Genomic DNA, 14358 nt, shown 5'->3' with positions numbered 1-14358 from the left:
TTAAGTTCCTGCCCCCAGAAACATTTCCTAAAATTCACCAGCCACATACACATACACACATACATAATGGCAACACTACCAATCCTGTTTTTCTCTTTCCTGCATCCTTGGACACGTCAGGAAGCAAGCACTCCTTGTTTAACCAGTAATAATAAAAAGAGACATAGACAGAAGCAGGTTCTCCTGGTTTCTCAGTAAGGGTGCTGAGAGTTAACTGCATTCTCAAAACAGCTTTATTACAGCTCTGATTCTTATTTGCTTCCATCATATTAGGACAAAGAATGAAGAGGAAAACAGTGGCAGAGGCAGATTTCTGCTTCTGTGGAAGTCCTCAGACATGACAGAGACTCACCATGGACTGCTTTGAAGGACTAAGATGTGTCCAGGGGATATCTGCACCTGGTTCTTGAGTTGAAAATAGTAATATCTGAATACAAACTAAAAGAACTATGACGTGTACCACCACTGGCCAAATAAAAAACACCCTCTACCCTCCCTAAAACTACTCCAATCTATTCCCTCAAAGTTAATGAGAGAAAATACTAATTTTTCTAAAAGGAGAATGTCTCTTTAGAAGATGGACTGCTTAGCCTGGGAAATGCTATGACAGGATGTTATGACAGAACATGTAGGGTTGTGAGTTTGATCACAAGGAGCATGCTTGAGTAACAAGATAAATGAGGTCCAAAAAGATTTGGTGGTGCTTTGCTTGTTCTGCTGAATAAAGTACAGAAGTTAAAGCCAGAGCTGGAAGAATCAAGGAAGGTTCCACCCACAGGACATACCTTCTCCTTCCAAATGGATCAAGTAGAAGGCCACAGGCCATGAAAGCAAAACCATCACAGATATGCTGCTCAGGTGTACGTAGGGAGCTAAGATCTGTGAGGAAATTGAAAAGTCAGTCTGAATGCATCTGGACAGACAGGGCTACAACTAAGCACGGTGCTTACCTGAAGTGACAGCCCAATGGTGAGCCACCTGTCTTTCCAGTAAGTTAATAAAATCCATAACAAAAGTGAGAAAAACGGAATCATTATCAGAATCAGGATCTGGGGAAACAAAAAGAATGTTCTGACTTCCATGCACTAGGCTTTGATCATAACTGTCCTTGAGAAACATATTTGTTCTCACAGTTTCAGTGACCTTATTCCTCATCTCCTTAATCTAACCACCCCTCAGACCCCCAGTACTACTTGTATTTAATATTATTGCTGCCAAGTCTAAGTTATGTAGCATGGCTGGAAAAAATTATACAGCTATATGGTCTGATGTCTTTACTAATTAATTTTTTCCACCTCAGCTGGGTCTTCAATACTGCTTGGCATATCTCACCAAGTTTCAACAATGGCCATTTTACATATTCAATACCACTTTAAGTGACTCAGTATAATCACAAGTCAACAGTATTTGTAATTGCCTTTTCAACATATGTTTTTCTTTAATAGACTATAAGCTTATGAGGTCAAGGACAATATTTGGGTAAGATCATATTCTCACTGCCTTTAAGAGGCAGTCTTACTGCCTGACATGGTAATCTTTCAGCCAATATCTGTTGGACAGGATTTTTTAAATATAAATTTATTTATTTTAATTGGAGGTTAATTACTTTACAATATTGTATTGGTTTTGTCATACATCAACATGAATCCGCCACAGGTATACATGTGTTCCCCATCCTGAACCCCGCTCCCTCCTCCCTCCCCATCCCATCCCTCTGGGTCATCCCAGTGCACCAGCCCCAAGCATCCAGTATCATGAATCGAACCTGGACTGGCGACTCGTTTCATATATGATATTATACATGTTTCAATGCCATTCTCCCAAATCATCCCACCTCGCCCTCTCCCACAGAGTCCAAAAGACTGTTGAATACATCTGTGTCTCTTTTGCTGTCTCGCATACAGGGTTATTGTTACCATCTTTCTTTTTTTCTTTTTTCTTTTTTTTTTTTTGATATTTTAAACCAAGTTTAATACTACACTGAATAATCATATGACTTAATATTAAATATTCTGACCTCTAATGCAGTTTCTTACTTTTCTACATGGTGACATTTTTTTTTAATTTAAATTTATTTATTTTAATTAGAGGCTAATTACTTTACAATATTGTATTGGTTTTGCCATGCATCAACATGAATCCGCCATGGGTGTACACGTGTTCCCAATCCTAAACACCCCCCCTCTTCCCTCCCCGTACACATCCCTCTGGGTCATCCCAGTGCACCAGCCCCAAGCTTCCTGTATCCTGCATCGAACCTGGACTGGTGATTCATTTCTTATATGATATTATACATGTTTCAATGCCATTCTCCCAAATCATCCCCTCCTCCCTCTCCCACAGAGTCCAAAAGACTGTTCTATACATCTGTGTCTCTTTTGCTGTCTCGCATACAGGGTTATGGTTACCAACTTTCTAAATTCCATATATAAGCATTAGTATACTGTATTGGTGTTTTTCTTTCTGGCTTACTTCACTCTGTATAATAGGCTCCAGTTTCATCCACCTCATTAGAACTGATTCAAATGTATTCTTTTTAATGTCTGCACAACAAAGGAAAGTATAAGCAAGGTGAAAAGACAGCCTTCAGAATGGGAGAAAATCATAGCAAATGAAGCAACTGACAAACAACTAATCTCAAAAATATACAAGCAACTCCTACAGCTCAATTCCAGAAAAATAAACAACCCAATCAAAAAATGGGCCAAAGAACTAAATAGACATTTCTCCAAAGAAGACATACAGATGACTAACAAACACATGAAGAGATGCTCAACATCACTCATTATCAGAGTAATGCAAATCAAAACCACAATGAGGTACCATTTCACACCAGTCAGAATGGCTGCAATCCAAAAGTCTATAAGCAATAAATGCTGGAGAGGGTGTGGAGAAAAGGGAACACTCTTACACTGCTGGTGGGAATGCAAACTAGTACAGCCACTATGGAGAACAGTGTGGAGATTTCTTAAAATACTGGAAATAGAACTGCCTTAGGAGCTACCCCACGCCCCCACGTCTGAGGCCAGGGAGGGCAGCAGGGAGAAGCAACCACACGCCCGAGGCCAGGGGCATCGGCCGGGAGGACCAACCCCATGTCCAAGGAGCCGTGGCTGCTCCATCGCAGGAGGGCCTAGAGGAGCTATCCCACGTTGAAAGTCAGGAAGGGCGGCAGTGAGGAGATACCCCTCGTCCAAGGTAAGGAGCAGCGGCTGTGCTTTGCTGGAACAGCCGTGAAAAGATACCCCATGCCCAAGATAAGAGAAACCCAAGTACGACGGTAGTTGTTGCAAGAGGGCATCAGAGGGCAGACACATTGAAACCATACTCACAGAAAACTAGTCAATCTAATCACACTAGGACCACAGCCTTGTCTAACTCAATGAAACTAAGCCATGCTCATGGGGCAACCCAAGATGGGCGGGTCATGGTATAGAGATCTGACAGAATGTTGGCCACTGGAGAAGGGAATGGCAAGCCACTTCAGTATTCTTGCCTTGAGAACCCCATGAACAGTATGAAAAGGCAAAATGATACGATACTAAAAGAGGAACTCCCCAGGTCAGTAGGTGCCCAATATGCTACTGGAGAAGAGTGGAAAAATAACTCCAGAAAGAATGAAGAGATGGAACCAAAGCAAAAACAATACCCAGCTGTGGATGTGACTGGTGATAGAAGCAAGGTCCGACGCTGTAAACAGCAATATTGCATAGGAACCTGGAATGTCAGGTCCATGAATCAAGGCAAATTGGAAGTGGTCAAACAAGAGATGGCAAGACTGAATGTCGACTTTCTAGGAATCGGCGAACTAAAATGGACTGGAATGGGTGAATTTAACTCAGATGACCATTATATCTACTACTGTGGGCAGGAATCCCTCAGAAGAAATGGAGTAGCCATCATGGTCAACAAAAGAGTCCGAAATGCAGTACTTGGATGCAATCTCTAAAAACAACAGAATGATCTCTGTCCGTTTCCAAGGCAAACCATACTGGGGCACAGTAATCCAAGTCTGTGCCCTAACAGTAATGCTGAAGAAGCTGAAGTTGAAACGTTCTATGAAGACCTACAAGACCTTTTAGAACTAACACCCCAAAAAGATGTCCTTTTCATTATAGGGGACTGGAATGCAAAAGTAGGAAGTCAAGAAACACCTGGAGTAACAGGCAAATTTGGCCTTGGAATACGGAATGAAGCAGGGCAAAGACTAATAGAGTTTTGCCAAGAAAATGCACTGGTCATAACAAACACCCTCTTCCAACAACACAAGAGAAGACTCTATACATGGACATCACCAGATGGTCAACATCGAAATCAGATTGATTATATTCTTTGCAGCCAAAGATGGAGAAGCTCTATATAGTCAGCAAAAACAAGACCAGGAGCTGACTGTGGCTCAGATCATGAACACCTTATTGCCAAATTCAGACTTAAAGAAACTAGGGAAAACCACTAGACTATTCAGGTATGACCTAAATCAAATCCCTTATGATTATACAGTGGAAGTGAGAAATAGATTACGGGCCTAGATCTGATAGAGTGCCTGATGAACTATGGAATGAGGTTCATGACAATGTACAGGAGACAGGGATCAAGACCATCTCTGTGGAAAAGAAATGCAAAAAAGCAAAATGGCTGTCTGAAGAAGCCTTACAAATAGCTGTGAAAAGAAAAGAAGCGAAAAGCAAAGGAGAAAAGGAAAGATATAAGCATCTGAATGCAGAGTTCCAAAGAATAGCAAGAAGAGATAAGAAAGCCTTCTTCAGCGATTAATGCAAACAAATAGAGGAAAACAACAGAATGGGAAAGACTAGAGATCTCTTCAAGAAAATCAGAGATACCAAGGGAACATTTCATGCAAAGATGGGCTCAATAAAGGACAGAAATGGTATGGAGCTAACAGAAGCAGAAGATATTAAGAAGAGGTGGCAAGAATACACAGAAGAACTGTACAAAAAAGATTTTCACAACCCAGATAATCACGATGGTGTGATCACGGACTTTAGAGCCAGACATCCTGGAATGTGAAGTCAAGTGGGCCTTAGAAAGCATCACTACGAACAAAGCTAGTGGAGGTGATGGCATTCTAGTTGAGCTCTTTCAAATCCTGAAAGATGATGCTGTGAAAGTGGTGCACCCAATATGCCAGCCAATTTGGAAAACTCAGCAGTGGCCACAGGACTGGAAAAGGTCAGTTTTCATTCCAGTCCCAAAGAAAGGCAATGCCAAAGAATGCTCAAACTACCACAAAATTGCACTCATCTCACACGCTAGTAAAGTAATGCTCAAAATTCTCCAAGCCAGGCTTCAGCAATACATGAACCGTGAACTTCCAGATGTTCAAGCTGGATTTAGAAAAGGCAGAGGAACCAGAGATCAAATTGCCAACATCCGCTGGATTATGGAAAAAGCAAGAGAGTTCCATAAAAACATCTATTTCTGCTTTATTGACTATGCCAAACCCTTTGACTATGTGGATCACAATAAACTGTGGAAAATTCTGAAAGAGGTGGGAATACCAGAAAACCTGCCCTGTCTCTTGAGAAATTTGTATGCAGGTCAATAAGCAACAGTTAAAACTGGACATGGAACAACAGACTGGCTCCAAATAGGAAAAGGAGTAAGTCAAGGCTGTATATTGTCACCCTGTTTATTTAACTTATATGCAGAGTACATCATGAGAAACGCTGGACTGGAAGAAACACAAGCTGGAATCAAGATTGCCGGGAGAAATATTAATAACCTCAAATATGCAGATGACACCACCCTTATGGCAGAAAGTGAAGAGGAACTCAAAAGCCTCTTGATGAAGGTGAAAGTGTAGAGTGAAAAAGTTGGCTTAAAGCTCAACATTCAGAAAACGAAGATCATGGCATCCGGTCCCATCACTTCATGGGAAATAGATGGGGAAACAGTGGAAACAGTGTCAGACTTTATTTTTCTGGGCTCCAAAATCACTGCAGATGGTGACTGCAGCCATGAAATTAAAAGATGCTTACTCCTTGGAAGGAAAGTTGACCAACCTAGACAGCATATTCAAAAGCAGAGACATTACTTTGCCAACAAAGGTCCGTCTAGTCAAGGCTATGGTTTTTCCTGTGGTCATGTATGGATGTGAGAGTTGGACTGTGAAGAAAGCTGAGGGCCGAAGATTTGATACTTTTGAACTGTGGTGTTGGAGGAGACTCTTGAGAGTCCCTTGGGCTGCAAGGAGATCCAACCAGTCCATTCTGAAGGAGATCATCCCTGGGATTTCTTTGGAAGGAATGATGCTAAAGCTGAAACTCCAGTACTTTGGCCACCTCATGCGAAGAGTTGACTCATTGGAAAAGACTCTGATGCTGGGAGGGATTGGGGGCAGGAGGAGAAGGGGATGACAGAGGATGAGATGGCTGGATGGCATCACTGACTCAATGGATGTGAGTCTGGGTGAACTCTGGGAGTTGGTGATGGACAGGGAGGCCTGGCATGCCGCGATTCATGGGGTTGCAAAGAGTCGGACACGATTAAGTGACTGAACTGAACTGAACTGCTGACCCAGCAATCCCACTGCTGGGCATACACACCGAGGAAACCAGAATTGAAAGAGCCACGTGTACACCAGTGTTCATCGCAGCACTGTTTATAATATCCAGGACATGGAAGCAACCTAGATGTCCGTCAGCTGATGAATGGATAAGAAAGCTGTGGTATATATACACAATGGAGTATTACTCAGCCATTAAAAAGAATACAGGGACAGATTTTAAAAATTTACTATTCATTTTATATCAAAAGAACACTGAATCCAAGAAGACACAATTTTAACTTGTTCCCCTTCAAATGTAGTTTTCCTACATCTGTGGTGCCCTCTAGAGACTTCTGTACCTATGAAAGCAACTGAATCCATGATCAAACCTCACAAAATAATTCCAGGCCTTGCTGACTTAAATGGTTAATTTTCAAAATTCCAGCTGAGCTATTTCAAATCCTGAAAGATGATGTTGTTAAAGTGCTACACTCAATATGCCAGAAATTTTGGAAAACACAGCAGTGGCACAGGACTGGAAAAAGTCAGTTTTCATTCCAATCTCAAAAAAGGGCAATGCAAATGAATATTCAAACTACCGCACAACTGCACTTATTTCACATGCTAGCAAGGTAAAGCTCAAAATCCTTTTAGCTAGGCTTCAACAGTATGTGACCTGAGAACTTCCAGATGTACAAGCTGGATTTAGAAAAGGCAGAGGAAGCAGAGATCAAATTGCCAACATCTCTTGGATCATAGAAAAAGCAAGGGAATTCCAGAAAAACATCTACACTTGCTTCATTGACTATGCTAAAGCCTTTGACTGTGTGGATTACAACTAACTGTGGAAAATTTTTAAAGAGATGGGAATATCAGACCACCTTACCTGTCTCCTGAGAAACCTGTATGCAGGTCAAGAAGTAGCAGTTAGAACTGGACATGGAACAACAGACTGGTTCCAAACTGGGAAAGGAGTATGTCAACACTGTATATTGTCACCCTGCTTATTTAACTTATGTGCAGAGTACATCATGCAAAATGCCAGGCTTGATGAAGCTCAAGCTGGAGTCAAGGCTGCAGGGAGAAATATCAATAACCTCAGATACACAGATGACACAACTGTAATAGAAGAAAGCCAAGACAAACTATAGAGCCTCTTGAAGAGAGTGAAAGAGGAGATTGAAAAAGTAGGCTTAAAACTCAGCATTCAAAAAACTAACCTTTTGGCATCTGGTCCCATCACTTCATGCCAAATAGACGGGGGGGAAAAGGAAACAGTGACAGACTTTACTTTCTTGGGCTCTAAAATTACTATAGATGGTGACTGCAGCCACAAAATTAAAAGACACTTGCTCCTTGGAAGGAAAGCTATGACAAACCTATAAAAAGCATCACTTTGTTGACAAAGGTCTGTCTAGCTAAAGCTATGGTTTTTCCAGTAGTCATATATGGATATGAGAGTTGGACCATAAACAAGGCTGAGGACCAAGTATTGATGCTTTTCAACTGTGGTGCTGGAAAGGACTCCTGAGAGTCCCTTGAACAGCAAGGAAATCAAACCAGTCAATTCTCAAGGAAATCAACCCTGAATATTCTTTGGAAGGACTGATGCCAAAGCTGAAGGTCCGATACTTTGGTCACCTGATACAGAGTCCACTCATTGGAAAATACTCTGATGCTGGGAAAGATTGATGACAGAAGGAGAATTTGGCCACAGAGGATGAGATTGTTGGATGGCATAACTGACTCAATCAAGATGAGTTTGAGCAAACTCTGGGAGATAGTAAAAGACAGGGAAACCTCGTGTGTGGCAGTCCATGGGGTTGCAACTGAACAACAACAAAGAAAGAAATATTTCAATTTTAACCAACTCTTCCTGAAAATAAGAGGGAATTCTCTCTAACTTGTTTTTTGAAGCTAACAAAAACATTGATACTCAAACTGAACAAGACAATTACAGGGAAAATAACCTATAGTCCAATCTCTTCTATACAAAGACACAAACAGATGTGAAAATCTGGAAAAAAAAAAATTGTTGGCAGACCAAATGCCTCATAATGCAAACATTTAATAGACAAATCAGACTCACATGAGTCTCATGTGATTCTGTGATCTTACTCAACACCAAGTTTTACTATGATTTAAGGCAACTGACAATTATAAGGTACAAATAGTTTCTTTTGGATAAATCTGACTGTCAAAAGCAGCTATGCATGAAAAGGTCTTTCCTTTCCTGTATTAGGATACATGCTCTGGTCTGGGACTTAAAGTATGAGGAGTGTTTTGAGCAAAGTATGAGAAAACATTTTTCTACAGAAGAAGTCTTTTGCATTATGGTTCATTCTTTTCTTGGGCTTCCCTGGTGGCTCAGAGGTTAAAGCATCTGCCTGAAATGTGCATCCTTTTCTTATATATTCCATTAACTATACAACTCCAGCCAGCCATGTCTCTCACCCTATAAATCTATAACTTCCAGGTTTATTTATTATAAGCAACCTAGATATACAGATAGAAGCTGCTAGAAATTTTCATAGATAAGGACTCACCATTATCTTTTGGCTAATTAAAATCTTTAGTACATTTATAAGAAGGTTGGGTTATTAGCTATTTTAAAAGTTTTGATTGAGGTCATTTATTGCTCTCTGAGCATGCCTAGGTGGAAGACAATGCACTATACCTGGTGCTCTTTCCATCTAGGTTTGTTCTTTGCACATTGAAACTCCAAGCCCTAAAGAAATTCCCTTGCCAGGGAGATTTGAAAGCCAAGGGTTTAAAGGCCCAACCAAGTTAGTCATCTTCGAAGGGTATTCCAACTCTTCTAATACCCAGCTCCACCACTTCTCATTGGCTATGGATTCATAACTGGAATTAGATCACAGAATACCTTGAGAGATGAAGGCTTCATTAAATATATTGATCAAAAAACCCTGTGTGTGGTAATGAATTCTTGAGGTCCTCACTATACAAGGAGAAAGGAACATAATATTAAATCAGGCTGAATTTGTTGAAAAAGGCTTCCCTTGTGGCTCAGCTGGTAAAGAATCCATCTGCAATGCAGGAGACCTGGGTTCGATCCCTGGGTTGGGAAGATCCCCTGGAGAAGGGAAAGGCTGCCCACTCCAGTATCCTGGCCTAGAAAAATCCATGGACTATACATATACAGTCCACAGGGTCGCAAAGAGTCAGACACGACTGAGCGACTTCCACTCACTGTGCAGTAACCAGCAATTCTAAGTTCAATATATAAAGTGTATATATATTGATCTATATATATATATATATATATACATATATAGTTATATATGAGATCAATATATAAGTATCCAAGTATTATTCATCTCTAATTGTTTATTTGAAAACTTCACTCAATAGTAACCCATGCTTAATAAACTGGGATGCCAGCAATTTCTCTGTATTGTATGAAAGAAAGAAAACTTCATGCAGCACAGTGGATGAGAATCTGCCTACCAATGCAGGGGGACATGGGTTCGACCCTTCATCCAGAAAGATTCCACATGCCACAGAGCAACTAACTTCATGTGCCACAACTAATGAGTCAGTGTTCTAGAGCCAGTGAGCCACAACTACCAACCAATGCTCTATAGCCCATAAGCTACAAGTTCAGAGTCCATGTGGTGCAACTACTTAAGCCTATGTGCCTAGAGTCTGTGCTCCCCAAAAACAAAAGCCACCCTCAATGAGAAGTCTGTGTACAACAACGAAGAGTAGCCCCTGCTTGCCACAACTAGATAAAGCCAGTGTACTGCAAAGAAGACTCAGTGGAGCCAAAAAGAATAAATAAAGAAAATTAAATTTATTTGTCTTTGTGCCAGTACCATACTGTCTTGATGACTGTGGCTTTGTAGTAGAGCCTGAAGTCAGGCAGGTTGATTCCTCCAGTTCCATTCTTCTTTCTCAAGATTGTTTTGGCTATTCGAGGCTTTTTTGTATTTCCATACAAATTGTGAAATTATTTGTTTCTAGTTCTCTGAAAAATACCGTTGGTAGCTTGATAGGGATTGCATTGAATCTATAGATTGCTTTGGGTATTATACTCATTTTCACTATATTGATTCTTCCAGTGCATGAACATGGTATATTTCTCCATCTATTTGTGTCCTCTTTGATTTTTCTCACCAGTGTTCTATAGTTTTCTATATATAGGTCTTTTGTTTCTTTAGGTAGATATATTCCTAAGTATTTTATTATTTTTGTTGCAATGGTGAATGGAATTGTTTCCTTAATTTCTCTTTCTGTTTTCTCATTGTTAGTGTATAGGAATGCAAGGGGTTTCTGTGTGTTAATTTTATATCCTTCAACTTTACTATATTCATTGGTTAGCTCTAGTAATTTTCTGGTGGAGTCTTCAGGGCTTTCTATGTAGAGGATCATGTCATCTGCTAACAGTGAGAGTTTTACTTTTTCTTTTCCAATCTGGATTATTTGTATTTCTTTTTCTGCTCCGATCGCTATGGCCAAAACTTCCAAAACTATGTTCAATAGTAGTGGTGAGAGTGGGCACCCTCGTCTTGTTCCTGACTTTAGGGGAAATGCTTTCAATTTTTCACCATTGAGGATAATGTTTGATGTGGGTTTATCATATATAGCTTTTATTATGTTGGGGTATGTTCCTTCTATTCCTGCTTTCTGGAGGGTTTTTATCATAAATGGATGTTGAATTTTGTCAAAGGCTTTCTCTGCATCTACTGAGATAATCATATGGTAAGATAATCATATGGTTTTTATCTTTCAATTTGTTAATGTGGTGTAAATTTAAAAAAAATTTTTAACATTGTTCCCTTTTTTAAAAAAGTATGGAAAAAAAAACAATAATTTATTGACAAAAGGTTATAGTTGTTGATGTTATTCAGTCACTAAGTCATGTCCAAAACTTTGCAACCCCATGGAATGCAGCACACCAGACTTGTCTCTATTCTTCTCTATCTCGAGGAGTTTGTTCAAACTCACGTCCATTGAGTCGGTGATGCCATCCAACCATCTCATCCTCTGCTGCCACCCTCTCTGTCTGCCTTTAATAGTTCCCAGTATAAGGGTCATTTCCAAAGAGTCAGCTCTTCATACCAGGTGGTCAAAATATGGAGCTTCAGGTTAACTATCAGTCCTTCCAAAGAATATTCAGGGTTGATTTCTTGGGATTGACTGGTTTGCTCTCTGTGTTGTCCAAGAGACTCCCAAGAGTCTTCTCCAACACCACAATTCAAAGGCATCAATTCTTCAGAACTCAGCCTTGTCTATGGTCCAACTCTCACATCCATATATGACTACTGGAAAAACCATCAGATCAGATCAGTCACTCAGTCGTGTCCGACTCTTTGCAACCCCATGAATTGCAGCACCCGAGGCCTTCCTGTCCATCACCAACTCCCGGAGTTCACTCAGACTCATGTCCATCGAGTCAGTGATGCCATCCAGCCATCTCATTCTCTGCCGTCCCCTTCTCATCTTGCCCCCAATCCCTCCCAGCATCAGAGTCTTTTCCAATGAGTCAACTCTTCACATGAGGTGGCCAAAGTATTGGAGTTTCAGCTTCAGCATCATTCCCTCCAAAGAAATCCCGGGGCTGATCTCCTTTAGAATGGACTGATTGGATCTCCTTGCAGTCCAAGGGACTCTCAAGAGTCTTCTCCAACACCACAGTTCAAAAGCATCAATTCTTCAGCGCTCAGCCTTCTTCACAGTCCAACTCTCACATCCATACATGACCACAGGAAAAACCATAGCCTTGACTAGACGGACCTTTGTTGGCAAAGTAATGTCTCTGCTTTTGAATATGCTATCTATGTTGGTCATAACTTTTCTTCCAAGGAGTAAGCATCTTTTAATTTCATGGCTGCAGTCACCATCTGCAGTGATTTTGGAGCCCAGAAAAATAAAGTCTGACACTGTTTCCACTGTTTCCCCATCTATTTCCCATGAAGTGATGGGACCGGATGCCATGATCTTTGTTTTCTGAATGTTGAGCTTTAAGCCAACTTTTTCACTCTCCTCTTTCACTTTCATCAAGAGGCTTTTGAGTTCCTCTTCACTTTCTGCAATAAGGGTGGTGTCATCTGCATATCTGAGGTTATTGATATTTCTCCCAGCAATCTTGATTACAGCTTGTGCTTCCTCCAGTCCAGCATTTCTCATGATGTACTCTACATATAAGTTAAATAAACGGGGTGACAATATACACCTTTTGACATACTTGACTCACTCCTTTTCCTATTTGGAACCAGTCTGTTGTTCCATAGCTTTGACTATATGGACCTTAGTCAGCAAAGTGATACCTCTGCTTTTTAACATGCTGTCTAGGTTTGTCATAGCTTTCCTTCCAAGGAGCAAGCGTCTTTTAATTTCATGGCTGCAGTCACCATCCACAGTGATTTTGGAACCCAAGAATATAAAATCTGCCTGTTTCCACTGTTTCCCCATCTATTTGCCATGAAGTGATGGGACCAGAAGCCATGTTCTTCATTTTTTGAATGTTGAGTTTTAAGCCAGGTTTTTCACTCTCTTTCGCCTTCATCAAGAAGCTCTTTAGTTCCTCTTCACTTTTTACCATTGAAGTGATATCATCTGCATATCTGAGTTTGTTGATATTTCTCCCAGCAATCTTGATTTCAGCTTGATTCACCCAGCCCAGCTTTTTGCATTATGTACTTTGCATATAAGTTAAATAAGCAAGGCGACAATATACAGTCTTGATGTACTCCTTTCCCAATTTTGAACCAGTCTGTTGTTCCACTTCCAGTTATAACTGTTGCTTCTTGACCTGCATTCAGGTTTCTCAGGGGTCAGATAAGGTGGTCTAGTATTCCCATATCTTCCACTTCATTGACTATGCCACAGCCTTTGAATGTGTGGATTACAACAAACTGAGAATAATTCTTACAGAGGAAATGTTGTTGGAATGCTATCACCTATGGTCAGCTAACCCACTCCATATTGTGCCCTACAGGCGGTCTCAGAGGACACTGAGAAACACATTGGTGAGGAGAGTGTCAGCATCCTTGAAAAGCACCATAGCGGCCATGCTTTATGCCTGGATAAAGGTGAGAGGTACTGCCACAGAAACTGGCTTCCGGAGTTCAAAGGCAATGATGAGATTCTGCTGTGGCAGAGGCCAAGTAGCAGCGCTCACTGCCAGAGGCAAGGTAAGCATGGTTTCTGGAATAGTAATCAGAATGGTTTAGCCCACAGGGACCCTTTGTAGCGACAAATTGCTCATGGTATCCAAACTCCAAAACCTATGGGAATCTCAGTAACACCTATATGTTTATCCTTCAATTTCCTCTTTCCCTGCATGATCTTATTACTTCAATTTCCATTCTTTCTAACTCTTAAACGTATACTTTCAATTCATACTTCCCTTTTGAGTAAGAGGAAATTTAAGGGGACCACTCAGGGAGTTTGACATGTTTCTGGATTTGAGGAAATACAAGGAAAACCATGCCTGAAAAAGTCTATAAATACCAAAAGGCTGTGCTGGAGATGATCAAGCCCATAGCAAAACAAGACAAGGGAGGCAATGATGGAAAAGAGCTGCATGTCTTCAGATGCTGGGTCAGTAATGTCTGTCTCCTCAGAACAAAAACAGATCCTTTGTACTTTCTTGTGTATTTTTAAAGGGCTCCAAACTCAGGGAGAATAAAAAGGACATCAGCAGAGAAATTTTAGAGGGTACAGGAAGACAGGCATTGAATCCACCAAGAGTTGCAGTCAAGATCTCAGCAGAAGGGTCTCTGAAAACACACATGGAAAAATCCATGCAGTAAAGAGCCAAAAATTGCAATTTCTTGGTCCTAATGGAACCAAACCCTCCCTGTGGGACTGTGTTCTTTACCCTA

The 14358-nt window shown here is 40.7% G+C and overlaps 1 protein-coding gene across 2 annotated transcripts in view; it reads right to left on the bottom strand.

Annotated features, from left to right (window-relative positions):
* Nucleotides 1–14358, bottom strand: part of LOC133241097 (glycerophosphodiester phosphodiesterase domain-containing protein 4-like) — a 133852-nt gene that overhangs the window by 85749 nt on the left and 33745 nt on the right. For both annotated transcript variants that reach the window (XM_061406183.1, XM_061406184.1), the window contains 2 exons: nucleotides 951–1049; nucleotides 786–879 (listed from right to left, as the gene is read on the bottom strand). In XM_061406183.1, coding sequence (XP_061262167.1) covers nucleotides 786–879; nucleotides 951–1049 — 193 coding nt within the window. The remainder of the gene's footprint in view (nucleotides 1–785; nucleotides 880–950; nucleotides 1050–14358) is intronic.

The sequence above is a fragment of the Bos javanicus genome, chromosome 29 (genome assembly GCF_032452875.1).
Source record: "Bos javanicus breed banteng chromosome 29, ARS-OSU_banteng_1.0, whole genome shotgun sequence".
Taxonomy (NCBI): domain Eukaryota; kingdom Metazoa; phylum Chordata; class Mammalia; order Artiodactyla; family Bovidae; genus Bos; species Bos javanicus.
The sequence above is the reverse complement of the archived record's forward strand: the minus strand, read 5'-3'. Positions and strand labels throughout refer to the sequence as shown.